This window comes from Pongo pygmaeus, chromosome 20, assembly GCF_028885625.2.
Source record: "Pongo pygmaeus isolate AG05252 chromosome 20, NHGRI_mPonPyg2-v2.0_pri, whole genome shotgun sequence".
NCBI lineage: Eukaryota > Metazoa > Chordata > Mammalia > Primates > Hominidae > Pongo > Pongo pygmaeus.
The window spans coordinates 19750497-19767333 of NC_072393.2; the positions used below are offsets into that span (position 1 = coordinate 19750497).

The 16837-nt window shown below is 51.8% G+C and overlaps 2 protein-coding genes across 5 annotated transcripts in view; one reads left to right on the plus strand and one right to left on the minus strand.

The window, feature by feature from the left end:
- SUGP1 (SURP and G-patch domain containing 1) overlaps window positions 1–15089 on the minus strand; it is a 44025-nt gene extending 28936 nt beyond the window's left edge. The window contains exons 1-4 of the mRNA XM_054465061.2: window positions 14715–15089; window positions 10709–10880; window positions 4374–4477; window positions 125–352 (exon numbers count right to left, since the gene is read on the minus strand). Coding sequence (XP_054321036.1) covers window positions 125–352; window positions 4374–4477; window positions 10709–10880; window positions 14715–14748 — 538 coding nt within the window. The 5' untranslated portion in view covers window positions 14749–15089. The remainder of the gene's footprint in view (window positions 1–124; window positions 353–4373; window positions 4478–10708; window positions 10881–14714) is intronic.
- A 25-nt stretch (window positions 15090–15114) lies between these two features.
- The window catches only part of MAU2 (MAU2 sister chromatid cohesion factor), a 37444-nt gene continuing 35721 nt past the window's right edge, over window positions 15115–16837 (plus strand). For 3 of the 4 annotated variants that reach the window (XR_008495855.2, XM_054465062.2, XM_054465063.2), the window contains exon 1: window positions 15115–15390. Coding sequence is in view for 3 of the 4 variants with exons in the window: in XM_054465062.2 (XP_054321037.1) it covers window positions 15115–15390 (276 nt within the window). In the remaining variant the exon portion in view is untranslated. Of the gene's footprint in view, window positions 15391–15747; window positions 15919–16837 lie in introns of those variants that run through there. The other variant, XM_054465064.2, reaches the window with a different exon arrangement.

The following is a 16837-nucleotide window of genomic DNA, read 5'->3' on the forward strand; positions in this document are numbered from 1 at the left end:
TCTGGTGGCTGCAACTAAGCCCAAAGCACCCATGCCCCTGGTAGCACTTGCTCTGCCCACCACAGATCCCACCTGCTAGAGCACAGGCACTGGTGGTGGGGGAGAAGCAGCTCCCACAACTTACCTTTGATCTCCAGCCACTGCTCATAGTCCTCCTCCTCGTCCTCGTCAGGGGACTGGAAGACACTCGGGCGGTGCGCCACGGGCAGCTGCTTGGCGTGGGAGTAGCTCTTCACAGGGCCCGGCAGGCTGGCCAGCCCCAGGCCTGTCCGCCTGCTGATGAGCAGGGACCTCTTCCCAGTGCTGGGGGTGGGTGTGCTGGGAGGGGCGCTGGGCGCACTGGTTGGGGCGTCTGGTATAGAAGGAAGGATATGCGCACTCGGGGTCTGCAGGGCACCTCTCCCAGCTTCCGATCTAACCCGGGTGCTGTGGGCCCCGGGGGAGCTGGGTCCTTGACTTCCAGAACTCAGGGGCTCAGAGGAGGCCACCCTGATTTTACAGATGGGAACAGTGAGGCAGAGAGCAAAAGGACTCATTGTGGTCCCCCAGCCAGAAAAGAAGCCTGGGGCTCTGAAGGGGGCCGCTCTGGCTGGAGGCATCTCAGTCGCGTTGCACCCAGACTGAGGACAGTTTTGGGGACAGAACGTCGGTTCTGCCGGGTAAGACCCGAGTCCCCAAATCCCAGTTTACAACCATTCCCTTGGAGGTCTGTGGCCAGGCTGACTGGCCGGGGCCAGCCTACTGGGTGTTCTCAGCCTGAGACCTGATGGGGAAGGGACTCAAACCAGCCTTCCTCATTCTAGGATGAATTTGGCCTTGGGTTAACTTTTCTTAGCTATTCCCTGGGAAACCTGACAGAGGTCGAAGACCAGCTGTCTCACCAGCAACAACGGGCTCTGGTCGGTAAACCCCAAAATCAGAGACGTGGGCAGAAGCTCTGCGGGTGACGATTTACCCACCTGGCATGTCACACTGCACACCTGTAGGCGACCAACCTACAGACAGGGGTCCCATTCCTTGCACAGGCATTGCTGCCCACTGAGGAAGGCTGGGAATCCCCTGGGGCACTGACAAGGGGGCCAGGTGAGGACCTGGAGACCAGCCATTCTAGCCTACACCTTGGTGTCCAGAGGACCTACAGTGCAGAATCACCCACAGCAAGGCAGGGGATGGGGCAAGGCTGGTGTGTGACAGCTTCAGGAAGAGCCCTGAGTCTGGTGGGGAGCAGCATCATGAAATTGGCCAGCTCACCACCCTGAGAGCAGAACTAGGGCCCCCGGATCATGAAAAAGGCTGGCTCTGCACTTGGGGGGCCTCATCTTTTTTTTTTAGTGACAGGGTCTTGCTCTGTCACCCAGGCTGAAGTGCAGTGGTGCAATCATGGTTCACTGCAGCCTCGACCTCCTGAACTCCTGGGCATAAGCAATCCTCCCAGCTCAGCCTCCAGAGTAGCTGGGACTACAGGTGCACGCCACCATGTCTGGCTAATTTTATTTTTATTTTTGGCAGAGATGGGTTCTTGCTAGGCTGTCCAGGCTGGTCTCACACTCTTAGATTCAAGCGATCCTCCCACCTCAGCCTCTCAAAGGGATTACAGACATGAGCCACCATGCCTGGCAGGGGCTTCATCTTTTTAAGCCTTAGCTTCCTAAATGGAAAGTGTGGAAATGGAGGCAACCAGCTGCTTACAGAACTCAACGAGATTTAGATGGACCATCTAGACCTAAAAAAAATAATGTCAAGTAAGAGAAAAAAGCTTGGAACAAAACACACACTATGTCATCATCTGCGTAAAGGGTCAAACATCTGAAACTATGGCACACATTGCTTGACTGAGAGGACAACAGGGGTTGTCAGACACACAATTTCTCGACAGTTACTTCCTGTAAGAAAGGGGGATGGGAGGACTTCAACCTCTGGTATTTTTCTTTTTTTTTTTTTTTCTTTTTGAGACTTAGTCTTGCTCTGTTGCCCAGGCTGGAGTGCAGTGGCGTGAGCTTAGCTCACGTGAGCACAGCTGGTTGCCTCCCAGGTTCGTGCAATCCTCCCACCTCAGCCTCCCAAGTAGCTGGGATTACAGGGGTGTGCTACCATGCCTGGCTAATTTTTGTATTTTTAGTAGAGACGGGGTTTTACCACGTTGGCCAGGCTGGTCTTGAACTCCTGACTTGAGGAGATCCACCCGCCTCAGCCTCCCAAAGTGCTGGAATTACAGGTGCCACTGTGCCCAGTGAGTATTTTTCATGATTAACAAAGATCGGAAGTATCAAAGGCAAAATGTTACATCTATGAATTCTTTTTTGTTTTTTTTCTTTTTTGAGATGGAGCCTTGCTCTGTCTCCTAGGCTACAGTACAGTGATGCAATCTCCACTCACTGCTACCTCCGCCTCCCAGGCCCAAAAGTGATCCACCCATCTCAGCCTCCCCATTAGTTGGGGCTAAAGGTATGCACCACCATGCCTGGCTCATTATTTGTATTTTTTTTGTAGAGAGGAGACTTAGCCATGTTGCCCAGGCTGGTCTTGAATTCCCAAGCTCAAGCGATCCTGTCCCCTTCAGCCTCCCAAAGTGCTGGGATTACAGGCATAAGCCACCACACCCGACTGACATCTATGAATTCTGAGTGAAGAGAATACGATGTGTGTTATCAGACATCTACCAAAGGGAAACAGAGGTAGAGAGAGGTGTCCCTCCAGAGGATTCAGTGAGAGCACAGGCGTGGTCTGCTTGCACGGAGCAAGGGACATGGCACACTGAGTCCACATTCCCTGGCACATGGGGTGGTACCCGATGAACACTAGTGCCCCGGTGGTCATTGTTGGGTGCCCCCAGCTGCGTGCCCACCCGGCACCTCAGCCACAGCAGGCCCCAGAACCTGTTGTTCTCTGATGCAGCTCAGGTGTCTCAGGCCAGCCTGGTGTCCCTGAAAACCCTGTCTGCAGAAGACCTGCTCACCCCTGCTGGTGGCTTCAAGCTGACCCAGCTTGGGGATGCCTCCAATCTCCCAAAGTGGTCCCACAAGTGTGGGGAGGGCTTCATCATGGCTCCACATGCCCCAGACTGAAATCTAACTTATCTGTCTCTGCTCCTACAGGGTAAGCACATTGAGTGCAGGGTCTACATTTGCTCCCTTGGTAATTTTTTTTTTTTTTTGAGACGAAGTCTCGCTCTTGTCCCCCAGGCTGGAGTGCAATGGCATGATCTTGGCTCACTGCAACCTCCACCTCCTGGGTTCAACCGATTCTCCTGCCTCAGCCTCCCGAGTAGCTGGGATTACAGGCGCCTGCCACCACGCCTGGCTAATTTTTGTATTTTTAGTAGAGACAGGGTTTCACCATGTTGGTCAGGCTGATCTCGAACTCCTGACCTCAGGTGATCTGCCCATCTCGGCCTCCCAAAGTGCTGGGATTACAGGCGTGAGCCACTGCGCCCAGCCTGCCCCCTTGGTATTAATTTACATGTTTATTACTTGGGCTGGGTACAGTGGCTCCCGCCTATAATCTCAACACTTTGGGAGGCTGAGACAGGTGGATTGCTTGAGCTTAGGAGTCCAAGACCAGCGTGACCAACATGGTGAAATCACGACTCTACAAAAAATACAAAAATTAGCCAGGTGTGGTGGCATGCCCCTGTAGCCCCAGCTACAGGGAGGCTGAGGTGGAAGGTTTCCTTGAGACCCGGAGGTTGAGGCTGCCGTGCGCTATGATTGCACTACTGCATTCTAGCCTGAGCAAGAGTGAGGCCCTGTCTCAAAAAAACAAAAATTACTGGCCGGGCGGAGTGGCTCACGCCTATTACCCCAGCACTTTGGATGGCCAAGGGGGGCAGATCACAAGGTCAGGAGATCAAGATCATCCTGGTAACACAGTGAAACCCAGTCCCTACTAAAAAGATACAAAAGGCCGGGTGCAGTGGCTCACGCCTGTAATCCCAGCACTTTGGGAGGCTGAGGCGGGCGGATCACAAGGTCAGGAGATCGAGACCATCCTGGATAACACGGTGAAACCCCGTCTCTACTAAAAATATTTTAAAAATTAGCCAGGTGTGGTGGCGGGCGTCTGTAGTCCCAGGTACTCAGGAGGCTGAGGCAGGAGAATGGCGTGAACCCGGGAGGCGGAGGTTGCAGTGAGCCGAGATCGCACCACTGCACTCCAGCCTGGGCCACAGAGTGAGACTCCGTCTCAAAAAACAAAATTATTTATGTATTATTTATTTATTTATGCCTTTGGTGCACGCATGGGTGGAATGAGGGCGATCTATGATTACCGGTGAGCAGAAGGAGTCTGAGGTGGGACCTGTCACTTCCCATGTGCCCAGCAACCCCAGGGGGAGATGCAAGGACAGCACCAGGAAAGGGGAGGCCTACACTCACCTGTGCTGGTCTGTGCCTTCTGCAACTTCAGAAACTGCTGCAAGAAGCTACCATCGTTGGCAAACTTGTTGGAAACGCAGGAAGAGTTGTGTGCGTTTGTGATTCTAGAACCAAGACAGAGGACAGAGAGGGTGAGCTGGCTAGAGAAGCAGTGAGGGCACCAGAGGACGAGGATGAGGATGAGGCCATCACCTCGTCCATCACGGCCCCTAACTCACCCCAGCACTCTCACCTACTGGGACCCCAAACTGGCCCCCAGAGATTTCAGGAGACTACTGCGAAGTGCACACAGCAGGCTTCAGTACAGTAAGCTGGGAACAATCTTGTTCTGATAAAAGTAATACTCCCTGTATTATCTCTGCCTCAATATTAACCCTCCAGGTCCAAATGGCCCTCCAACAAGATGGCTCCTGCTCTGTCTGCACAGCACCTGTCCTCCCTTGCTAGTTAATTATCTGGGTTGTTACTGACTCATGTCTGTCCTCCTGCTAGACCTTAGAGTTTTCCAAGGCAGGGCCTACATGTCTCTCTCTCTCTCTGTCTATCTATCTGTCCAAAACGGAGTTTCACTCTGTCGCCCAGGCTGGAGTGCAGTGGGGTAATCTTGGCTCACTGCAACCTCCTCCACCCAGGCTCAAGAGATTGTCATGCCTCAGCCTCCTGAGCAGCTGGGATTACAAGCATTGCCACCACACCTGGCTAATTTTTGTATTTTAGTAGAGATGGGGTTTCGCTATGTTGGCTGGGCTGCTCTCGAACTTCTAACCTCAAGCCATCCTCCCACCTCGTCCTCCCAAGGTGTTGGGATTACAGATGTGAGCCACCACGCCCGACCTATTTATTTAAGAGACAGGGTCTTGCTCTGCTGCCCTGGCTAAAGTGCAGAGTGCAATGGTGCGATAATAGGGACTACAGGCATGTGCTACCCTGCCTGGCTAATTTTTTAATTTTTTTTTTTTTTTTTTTTTGGTAGAGGTAAGATCTCACCATGTCGCCCAGGCTGGTCTTGAATTCCTGGCCTCAAGCAATGGTCCCACCTCAGCCTCCCAAGTCGCTAGGACTAAAGGCATGTGACACTGTTCCTGGCCAATGCCATTTTTTTGACAGGCATGAAGGGCAGCTCTGACAACAGTATATCAGCTGTGCTCAACTTTGATTTAAATATATTTAGGCCCCTGGGTTTGCCTGTGTTAACTTGTTAATAACATATTTTTAAAAAAGTAAAACATATACTTTGCAAAAAAAAAAAAAAGAGGGAGAGAGTGAAGATAAAACATAAAATGCCCTGTGATTCTTCCAGCAAGATTGCTTTGGCTGTTTTCTTAGAAATGTTTGATGCCCAGGCCAGGCGCAGTGGCTCACGCCTGTAATTCCAGCACTTCGGGAGGCCGAGGTGGGCGGATCATGAGGTCAAGAGATCAAGACCATCCTGGCTAACACAGTGAAACCCCATCTCTACTAAAAATGCAAAAAATTAGCCGGGTGTGGTAGCAGGCGCCTGTAGTCCCAGCTACTCGGGAGGCTGAGGCAGGAGAACGGTGTGAACCAGGGAGGCAGAGCTTGCAGTGAGCTGAGATTGCGCCACTGCACTCCAGCCTGGGCGACACAGTGAGACTCTGTCTCAAAAAAAAAAAAAAAAAAAAAAGAAATGTATGATGCCCAAAGAAATGCTTGCAGACCCCAGCTCTGAGCTGCAGGCCCACATGGGTAAAGAAACACAGGCTTTGGCTAAGCATGGTGGCTCATCCCTGTAATCCCAGCTACTTGGGAGACTGAGGTAGGAGAATCACTTGAACCCAGGAGTTTGAGGCTGCAGTGACATATGATCAAGCCACTGCACTTCAGCCTGGGCAACAGAGTGAGATCATGTTACTTTAAAAAAAAAAAAAAAAAGTAATAGAGGCTCATTATGGAACAAATGGAAATGTAGAAAAACTGAAATAAGCCTAGGCAATATGGAGAAAACCCCATCTCTACGAACAAAATAAACAATTAGCTGGGTGTGGTGGCGTGTGCCTGTAATCCCAGCATTCCAGAGGATCACCGGAGCCCAGGAGGTCAAGGCGGAAGTGGGCCGCAATCATGCCACTGCACTCTAGCCTGGGTGACAGAGTAAGATCATTTAAAAAAAAAATGAAAAGAAAAGAAAAACTGAAACAGAAAGGAATGGGAAAACCCAACAATGTCTCCCTACTTTGCAACAGCCACTATTAACACTGGTATATGTCTTTATTTTGCTCTCTAAATTAGAAGTCAGAGGAAATAAGGCTGTGATCACAGCACACACTCTACTTCTTCCATTTCCTACTATAGCACACCATCCTGCTCCAATCTCAAATTCCTCACACACGCTGCTTTTTAAACCCGCATGACATTCCACCATATGGATGTACCCAATGGTGCAAAAAGCTCATGGAGTCCACAGGGCTAGCCTTTTTCCTTTAAATAGGAGAAAGGAATAATTTTTAGTTCATCAGAACTAAAATAACCTAAATACATCAACAAGGGGCACTGGTTAAATAAATTACGGGCCATCCACAGGGAAGATGGGGCAGCCCTGAAAAGTTGAAATTTTAGACAAGCAATCAAATACAATGTTAAAAGAAAAACAAGGCCGGGTGCGGTGGCTCATGCCTGTAATCCCAGCACTTTGGGACGCTGAGGCGGGTGGATCACGAGGTCAGGAAATTGAGACCATCCTGGATAACACGGTGAAACCCCGTCTCTACTAAAAATTAAAAAAAAAATTAGCCGGGCGTGGTGGGGGGCACCTGTAGTCCCAGCTACTCAGGAGGCTGAGGCAGGAGAATGGCGTGAACTCAGGAGGCAGAGCCTGCAGTGAGCCGAGATTGCGCCACTGCGCTCCAGCCTGGGCAACAGCATGAGACTCCATCTCAAAATAAATAAATAAATAAATAAAATAAATAAATAAAGGAAAAACAAAAGGGCAGGATATAAAACAGTATCTACAGTGTGGTTCTACTTACATCAAAATACATTTGAATTAAAAATTGTTACAAAGGCCGGGTGCGGTACCTCACACCTGTAATCCCAGCACTTCGGTAGGCCAAAGCAGGTGGATCACCTGAGGTCAGCAGTTCAAGACCAGCCTGGCCAACATGATGAAACCCCGTCTCTACTAAAAATACAAAAAATTAGCCGGGCGTGGTAGTGGGCACCTGTATTCCCAGTCACTTGGGAGGCTGAGACAAGAGAATCACTTGAACCCAGGAAGCGAATGTTGCAGTGGGCCAAGATCGCGCCATTGCACTCCAGCCTGGACAACAGAGTTAGACTTCATCTCAAATATAAAAAAAAATTGTTAGACAAACACATCGAGGCAGGAGCAGTGGTTCACACCTGTAATCCTAATGCTTTGGGAGGCCAAGGTAGGAGGATCACTTGAACCCAGAAGTTCAAAACCAGCCTGGGCAACATAGTGAGACCCCGTCTCTACACAAAATTTAAAAATTAGCTGGGCATGGCAGTGGACATCTGTAGTCCCAGCTACTCAAGGGGCTGAGGTGGGAGGATAGCTTGAGTCCAGGAATTCCAGGCTGCAGTGAGCTATGATAGTGCCACTGCACTGCAGCCTGGGTGACAGAGTGAGATCCTGCCTCTGAAATAAAACAGGCCCGGCACGGTGGCTCACGGCTGTAATCCCAGCACTTTGAGAGGCAGAGGTGGGTAGATCACCTGTGGCCAGGAGTTCAAGACCAGCCTGGTCAACATAGTGAAACCGCGTCTCTACTAAAATACAAAAAAATGGCCAGGCTCAGAGGCTTATGCCTGTAATCCTAGCACTTTGGGAGACTGAGGTGGGAGGATCAACCTGAGGCCAGGAGTTCAAGACCAGCGTGGCCAACATGGTGAAACCTCATCTCTACCAAAATACAAAAATTAGCCGGGCACGATGGTGGGTTCCTGTAATCTCAGCTACTCGGGAGGCTGAGCAGGAGAATTGCTTGAGCCCAACAGGCGGAGGTCGCAGTGAGCCGAGATCACACCACTGCACTCCAGCCTGGGCGGCTGAGTGAGACTCTGTCTCAAAAAATAAAATAAATAAATAAATAAATAAATAGCTGCACATGGTGGCGCACACTGGTAATCCCAGCTACAAGAGAGGCTGATCAGGAGAATCTCTTGAATCCAACAGGCAGAGGTTGTAGTGAGCCAAGATGGCGCCACTACACTCCAGCCTGTGTGACAGAGCAACACTCGTCTCAAAAACAAATAAATAAATAAATAAATAAATAAATAAAATAAAACAAAACAGAAAAACACCTCAACACTCAACCAGTGCTTGTCTCTGTGTTGCAGAGTTATGAGTGACTTTGGTTTTTTGTTTACCCCTCTTCTACTTCCTGGATTTCCTACCATGTGCATGAATTACCTTTAAAGTTTAAAAAAAGAAGGCATAGAAGTAATTGTATATGAAAGAGGAGGTTCAATGTTGACACTAAACAACCAGGACATTCTGGGCACCCCTCAGTTCCCGGGCCTGCCCCCATACTCACACCCTGAGCACTTCACTCAGGAGGGCCCAGGAAGAGGTAGGGACGAGGAAAGACAAGAAATCACATTCAGGCTGCAGAGTACAGCCAACGGCTCCCACCTGAAAACCACTGGTAACAAATACTGGGAGATAAAAATGCTGGTTCTTGGCCGGGTGCAGTGGCTCACGACTGTAATCCCAGCACTTTGGGAGACCGAGAGGGGCGGATCACCTGAGGTCAGGAGTTTGAGACCAGCCTGACTAACAAGAAGAAACCCCGTCTCTACTAAAAATACAAAATTGGCTGGGCGTGGCAGCGCATGCCTGTAATCCCAGCTACTTGGGAGGCTGAGGCAGGAGAATCGCTTGAACCTGGGAGGCAGAGGTTGTGGTGAGTTGAGATCGCGCCACTGCACTCTAGCCTAGGCAACAAAAACAGAAAAAGAAAAAAGAAAAGGCAAGAGCTGCTGGGTGCAGTGGCTCACACCTGTAATCCCTTTGGGAGGCCAAGGTGGGAGGATCACTTGAGTCTAGGAGTTCGGGACCAACCTGGGCAACATAACAAGACCTCATCTCTACAAAAAAATAGAAAAAAATTAGCCAGGCATGGTGGCACGTGCCTGTGGTCCCAGCTACTTGGGAGGCTGAGGCAAGAGAACTGCTAAAGCCCAAGAGCTCAAGGCTTCAGTGAGCCATGATCCCACCACTGCACTCCGGCCTGGGTGACAGAGCAAAACCCTGTCCCAAAGAAAAAAAAAAAGGAAAAGCTGGAGCTGGGACAAGGCCTTGGGGAAGGTTAACACACTCTACACTCCAGACCCCAGAGGAAGGGGCCTGCCTCTCAGATTATCAACCTCCAGGCTGAAAAGCTTGGATCTGGTCACCCTCATCACAACATCACCCCTTGATCAAAACCCTTGGTGCCCTCAGTGTTTCTCAGGACAGGTAAGTGGAAACCCTTGCTGAGCTATCATCCACCTGCCATCCACTAAGGGACAGCCCCTTTGGTACAGCAGCTCAGGCTGGCCCTCCACATATGGGCTCTCTCCCCTTCCTGCCCTCTGCTGGGCAGGCCTTTCTCTGCTTCCTCAGTGGGCCGGCTCTACCTGGGCTTTCAGGATGAAAGCTCTGTGGCCTTACTGTGGCCACAGGGCCTGGGAATACACTGCCTCGTGTTATCTTCCAGGAGCTCTGGGGCGGCACCTGCATCCCTTTGCTAGTAGTTTGTGACCCCATAAGGGCAGAGCCTTTTTTTTTTTTTTTTTTTTTGAGACAGAGTCTCACTCTATGGCCCAGGGTGGTGTACAGTGGCACGATCTCAACTCACTGCAACCTTTGCCTCCCAGATCCCAGAGATTCTCGTGCCTCAGCCTCCTAAGCAGCTGGGACTACAGGCACGTGCCACAATGCCCAGCTAATATTTTGTATTTTTTAGTAGAGATGGGGTTTCACTATGTTGGCAAAGCTGGTCTCAAACTCCTGGCCTCTAGGATCCTCTGCCTCAGCCTTCCAAAGTGCTGAGATTACAGGTGTGAAGCAGCACACCTGAACTCAAGGCAGAGATTTTTACTCCGTTATACCCCTTCCCTCTGCACCACAGCTGGCTGGCAGTAAATAACTGCTGAGTGGATGAGTTGGCAGGCTGTCCTCTGGGCTCCCACATACCCCTCATTTCTCTCTTGCCACAGTGAGCCTCCCAAGGGCATCTGGGTCATTCCTTGGAACATCAGGCTATGGCTGGGTGCAAGCACACACTGACTGCCCTCACAAGCCAAACCCTGCGCTGGTGACCCTCAAAGACTCCCATCCAGGCCCCATCCAGGCCCCAGCAGGCACTTACTCGCCAGGATGTGGTGGCTGAGGGCTGGCCACCTGATTCTGCTTGGCTTTCTGTTCCATTTTGGCTTCAATTTCCCGTTTCTTCTGAGCGATGAGCTCTTCCTGGTGAAGGATGTTCATGTTCATTTTTCCAGATTTAGGGGGAGCAACCCCAAACCACCGGTTAGCCTTTCCTGGGGAGAGAAAAGGAGTATGTCAGAAATCACCTTTACTCCACAAACACCCCAAGAAGCTGTGACAGGCCAGAGAGCAACTGATGTTCAGATTAATTTGTATGTCTATTAGTTCATTTATTCAGCAAACACTTACAGAGTGCCTGCTGCATACCATACCCTGTATTTACTAGGTGCTATGCAAGAGAGCACACATCTGCCTACGTGGGACTCGCTTCGGGCTGGGAAGACAATAGACCCATAACAAAAAGTAACTTTCGGGCTGGTGCGGAGGCTCATGCCTGCAATCCCAGCACTTTGGGAGGCAGGGGCAGGCGGATCACTTGAGGTCAGGAGATCGAGACCAGCCTGGCCAACATGGTGAAACCCCATCTCTACTAAAAATACAAAAATTAGCTGGGCATGGTGGCATGTGCCTGTAATCCCAGCTACTAGGGAGGCCGAGGCAGGAGAAGTGCTTGAACCAGGGAGATGAAGGTTGCAGTGAGCCGAGATGGTGCCACTGCACTCCAGCCTGGCAACAGAGCAAGACTCTGTCTCAAAAAAAAAAAAAAAAAAGTAACTGCACAATGTGGTAAGAGTTCTGCTGAAAACCAAAAAAGGGTGAAAAATAGTAATAGGAGAGTACATATGCAGGTAGGGCAGCCAGAAAATAAACACTAGAGGAGGAGACATTTAAACCAGAAAAAAACAAGTAAGAAGCCAGCGTCATGAAAAGCCAAATGGGAGATGATCTGGGCAGAAGGAGCAGATGTGAAAGCTCAAGGCAGGAAGAAGCCTGGTACATCCAAGGAGCAGCAAGTGCCCAGCATGGTCAGAGTGTCCTGCTCCAGGGACAGGCAGAGGTGGGGCATGTCAGAGCATCTGTGCTTTATTATAAGGGCTTTGGGGAGTGATGGTGAAGCACTAAGATGAAGAATGCAAGATCCACTGGGTCTTTTTTTGAGACAGGGTCTGGCTCTGTTTCCCAGGCTGGAGTGCAGTGGTGTGATCTCAGCTCACTGTAGCCTCCGCCTCCCCAGCTCAAGCAATCCTCCCACCTCAGCCTCCTGAATAGCTTGGATTACAGGCATGCACCACCTCACTTGGCTAATTTTTAAATTTTTTCATAGAGATGAGGTCTTGCTATAGTGCCCAGACTGGTCTTTCCACCCTGGCCTCCCAAAGTGCTGGGATTTACAGGCATGAGGCATGGCTTTTTTTTTTTTTTTTTTTTGAGGCAGACTCTTACTCTGTCAGACAAGATGGAATGCAGTGGCACCATCTCGGCTCACTGCAACCTCCACCTCCCAGGTTCAAGCGATTCTCCTGCCTCAGCCTCCTGAGTAGCGGGGATTACAGGCCTGAGCCACCACACCTGGCTAATTTTTATATTTTTAGTACAGTTAGGGTTTCGCCATGTTGTCCAGGCTGGTCTTGAACTCCTGTCCTCAAGGGAGCCTCCGATTTACGCCTCTCAAAGCGCTGGGATTACAGGCGTGAGCCACCGAACCCAGCCTTCTTTTTTTTTTTAAAGATGAAGTATTGCTCTTTTCCCCCAGGCTGGAGTGCAATGGGGCGATCTTGGCTCACTGCAATCTCCACCTCCAGAGTTCCAGCGATTCTCCTGCCTCAGCCTCCCGAGTAGCTGGGACTACAGGCATCTGCCACCACGCCTGGCTAATTTTTCATATTTTTAGTAGAGATGCGGCTTCACCATGTTGGCCAGGCTGGTCTCGAATTCTTGACCTCAAGTGATCCACCCACCTTGGCCTCCCAAAGTGCTGGGATTACAGGCGTGAGCCACCACACCCAGCCGTTTTGTTTTGTTTTGTTTTTTTGAGACAGGGTCTTGCTGAGTTGCCCAGGCCAGAGTGCAGTTGCATGATCGTAGCTCACTGCATCCTCAAACTCCTGGGCTCTAGAGATTCTCCCACCTCAGCCACCTGAGTGGCTAGGACGACAGGCACGCTCTACCAGGCCTAGCTATTTTCTTTTATTTTTTGTAGAGACAGGTTCTTGCTATGTTGCCCAGGCTAATCTTGAACTCCTGTCCTCAAGGGAGCCTCCCATTTAAGCCTCCCAAAATGCTGAGATTTTAGGCATGGAACACCACACCTGGCCAATATCCACAAGGTCGTTTTATTTTCATCCTGGCTACTAGGTAATCATTCTGGCCGGAGAATCCACAGGCAACAAGACCAGGGAGGCTCACTGGCTCCAAGCAACAGACAATGATATCTTCAGACTAGGGTGATAGCATGGAGACAGGGAAGACACCTCAGAGGTTCCCCATGGGACTCAGAATAAAATCCAAATTTTAAAAGTCTGAGCCGGGCATGGTGACTCACACCTGTAATCCCAGCACTTTGGGAGGCTGAAGCAGGCAGATCACTTGAGGTCAGGAGTTCGAGACCAGCCTGGCCAACATGGTGAAACCCATCTCTACTAAAAATACAAAAAAAAAAACACTGGCCAGGTGCGGTGGCCGGCACCTGTAATCCCAGCTACTCAGGAGGCTGAGGCAGAAGAATGGCTCGAACCCGGGAGGTAGAGGTTGCAGTGAGCCGACATCGTGCCACTGCACTCCAGCCTGGGCGACAGAGCTAAACTCCGCTTCAACAAAAAGAAAAAAAGAATTCTAAAAGGCTATTTTCAAGGCCCTGACAGATGGTTCCCCTCCCTTCTGCTTCATCCTTGACATTCTTCAAAAGGACAAGCCCATCCTACCAGGGCCTCTGCATTTACTGGCCCCTCTCTGTGTGGAAGGCTCCACCCTCCAGGGATTCCCATAGCTGGCATTCATTGTCTTAACTCAAATGTCTTCTGCTTGAAAAGGCCTTTCCTTGGGCCAGGTGTGGTGGCTCACACCTTTACGTAATCCCAGCACTTTAAGAGGCTGAGATGGGAGGATCGCTTGAGCCTAGGAATTCCAGACCTGCATGGGAAACGTTGCAACACAAAAAATACACAAATTCGCTGTGTGGTGGCGCACACCTGTTGTCCCAGCTACTAGGGAGGCTGAGGTGGGAGGATCACCCGAACCCAGGGAGCCACAGTGAGCCACTGCACTACAGCCTGGGCGACAAAGTGAGACCCTGTCTAAAAAAAAAAAAAAAAAGAAAAAGAAAGAAATAAAAGGTCTTCCTGACTACCCAATATCAGCAGCCTCCACTCTGATCATATCATACGTAACCTCACATCATACGTAAGTCTTTGTAAATATTTTCTCATTAATGCACTGACACCCCAGTAGAAAGCAACCTCCAGGAAGGCAGGGCCCTGTTTCGGTCACCGCTGCATGCGTAGCGCCTAGCACAGTGCCTGGCACACAGTGAGCACGCCCTAAGTATTTGCTGATGGGTAAATGCATTCTATTCTGGGGAAGTAGAAAGGCCAAGGCTTGCAGCAAAGTGAGGGTCAAAAGACGCGGGAAAGTGTGTCAAGGGAGCCTCAAAGCACTTCAGAAAAGCAGCTTTTCCAGAAAGCGGGACACAGGCCAGAGGGCAGCTGCTACGAAAAGAGGGGTGCAGGGACAGCCCAAGGTTGCCGCTGTATTGGGGAACGGAGGTTGGAGCAGCCCTGAAGGCGGTCGTTTCGGAAACGGGACGCAGGGCCGAGCCGGGTGGCGGCCTCTACGGAGATCCGTGCGTCCTCAGCAAACCAGGCGGGGGCGGCCAGCAACCTGGGTCTGGGGTCTCGAGAAACCAAGAGGTGCAGAAGCCGACGCTGTGGGCTGCCCCGGGGCTGAAGCGAGGGATCCACGGGTCGCAGCAGGACGGACCCGAGGAGTAAAGGGAGACACCTAGCCCCAGGGACCCAGGCGGGCGCCTGAGAGGAGGCGGGGGCTGTTACCTGCAACATCCCGGTTGTCCATCTTGAGACTCATCCAATCCCACAATGCTCCGGCGCCACTTAAGGGGCCCTGTTATAGTATGCATCGCCTGATGGGAGATGTAGTCCGCCACGGTCAGACTCGCCTTATTACTGCGTGAACGACTGGGTTTGTTTGTTTTTTTTACCTCCAGAAACGAAAGCCTCAGCCTATCGGCGATGCCTAAGTCCCAGTCACGATAACCAAACGGCGTCGCCCTTTTCACACCTTCCCGGAGCGGCGGTCATCCCAAATACAAACTACATGTTCCAGGATGCTTTGGGCGGCAGATCTCGCGGAAGCCGCGAAGAGAACCCGGCCCCGTCTCGCGCGCCTGCTTCCGCCTGCCTGTGGCGGCGGCTTGTTGTTGTGGAGGCCAAAATGGCGGCTCAGGCGGCGGCAGCGGCGCAGGCGGCGGCGGCCCAGGCTGCGCAGGCCGAGGCGGCCGACTCGTGGTACCTGGCGCTTCTGGGCTTCGCTGAGCACTTCCGCACTTCCAGCCCGCCCAAAATCCGCCTGTGCGTGCACTGCCTGCAGGCCGTGTTCCCCTTCAAGCCGCCGCAGCGCATCGAGGCCCGTACACACCTGCAGCTGGGCTCCGTTCTCTATCACCACACCAAGAACAGCGAGCAGGCGCGCAGCCACCTGGAGAAGGCGGTGAGCGCGGGCCGGGCCGCGAGGGAGGAGTCGCGGGCTCCTTGCAAGATCTGGGCTGACGGGTCGCGACCGCGGCGGGCGGGGGCCGCTCCTCGGCGACCTGGGGGCGCGACCTCCGTCAAAGCCGCAGGACCCCCACCTGCCTCTGCCGGACCCCAAAGCCACCAGCCTCTCAGGGGACACGAAGGCCTCGCCCCCCACGCCTTATTTCCCGTTTCTGGTGACAGGGCTCCAGGAGCCCCGTCACCGTACTCTGAAAGTTGTCTGTTATTGGGAGCAACAGGATCCGCAAATCGTCTGGTTTTCAGGAGGATCCCACCTGTTGGTGGCGATGGGGACATCACAGGGTCCTGAAGCTACTAGCTCCTCCTGGTTCAGCTTCCGGAGCATCAGCCCCAAACGCTTCCACCTGAAGTGACTTGGGGTAGGGGTTGGCGGAGGCGAGACCCCTGGCATTCCCCCGGGAATCTGAAGTCTGGTCTCTCAGGAACCTGGAAGGGCATGCTTCTCCTTGGACACGGAAGTTTGGTAATCGTGGTTTCTGGAGGGTCTTGTGTCCCCATCAATAATGCCTGGTGTCGTACGAGGGAAGCTGAGACCCAGAGTCTGGAGTTGGTCATTTGAGGCCTATGAGGAGGAGAAACAGGGTTTCTGGATTCCAGGCCCCGCTGTTCAGTTTCAGTATTAGGGGATTTCGCAGCTCCAGCTTTTTCTCCATCCACTGGTGACTTCTGCCATCTATTAGTCCATCTTCTTCCGTCCGAGTGAGTCCCTCCCCTGACCCAACTTGATTTGTGTCATCTTGGTGCCTCAAGGAATGCGGGAGAGTGGCTGTCATTCTGCCCTTTAATAAACTTTTTTTTTTTTTTTTTTTTTGAGACGGAGTCTTGCTTTGTCACCTAGGCTGGAGTGCAGTGGTGCCATCTTGGCTCACTTCAAGTTCCGCCTCCCGGGTTCACGCCATTCTCCTGCCTCAGCCTCCCGAGTAGCTGAGACTACAGGCACCCGCCACCACGCCCGCCTAATTTTTTGTATTTTTTAGTAGAGATGGGGTTTCACCGTGTTAGCCAGGATGGTCTCGATCTCTTGACCTCATGATCCGCCCACCTCAGCCTCCCAAAGTGCTGGGATTACAGGCTTGAGCCACCATGCCCGGCCCCTTTAATAAACTTTCTAGGGCCAGGCTCAGTGGCTTATGCCTGTAATCCCAGAATTTTGGGAGCCGGAGGCGGGCAGATCACTAGACCCCAGGAGTTTGAGACCAGCCTGGGCAACATAGTGAGACCCCATCTCTACAAAAAATACAAAAACTAGCTGGGCATGGTGACGCGGGCCTGTAGTCCCATCTACTCCAGAGGCTGAGGTGGGAGGATCAGCTAAGCCCAGGGAGGTCGTGGCTGCAGTGAGCAGTGATCACGCCACTTCACTCCAGCCCTGGTGACAGTGA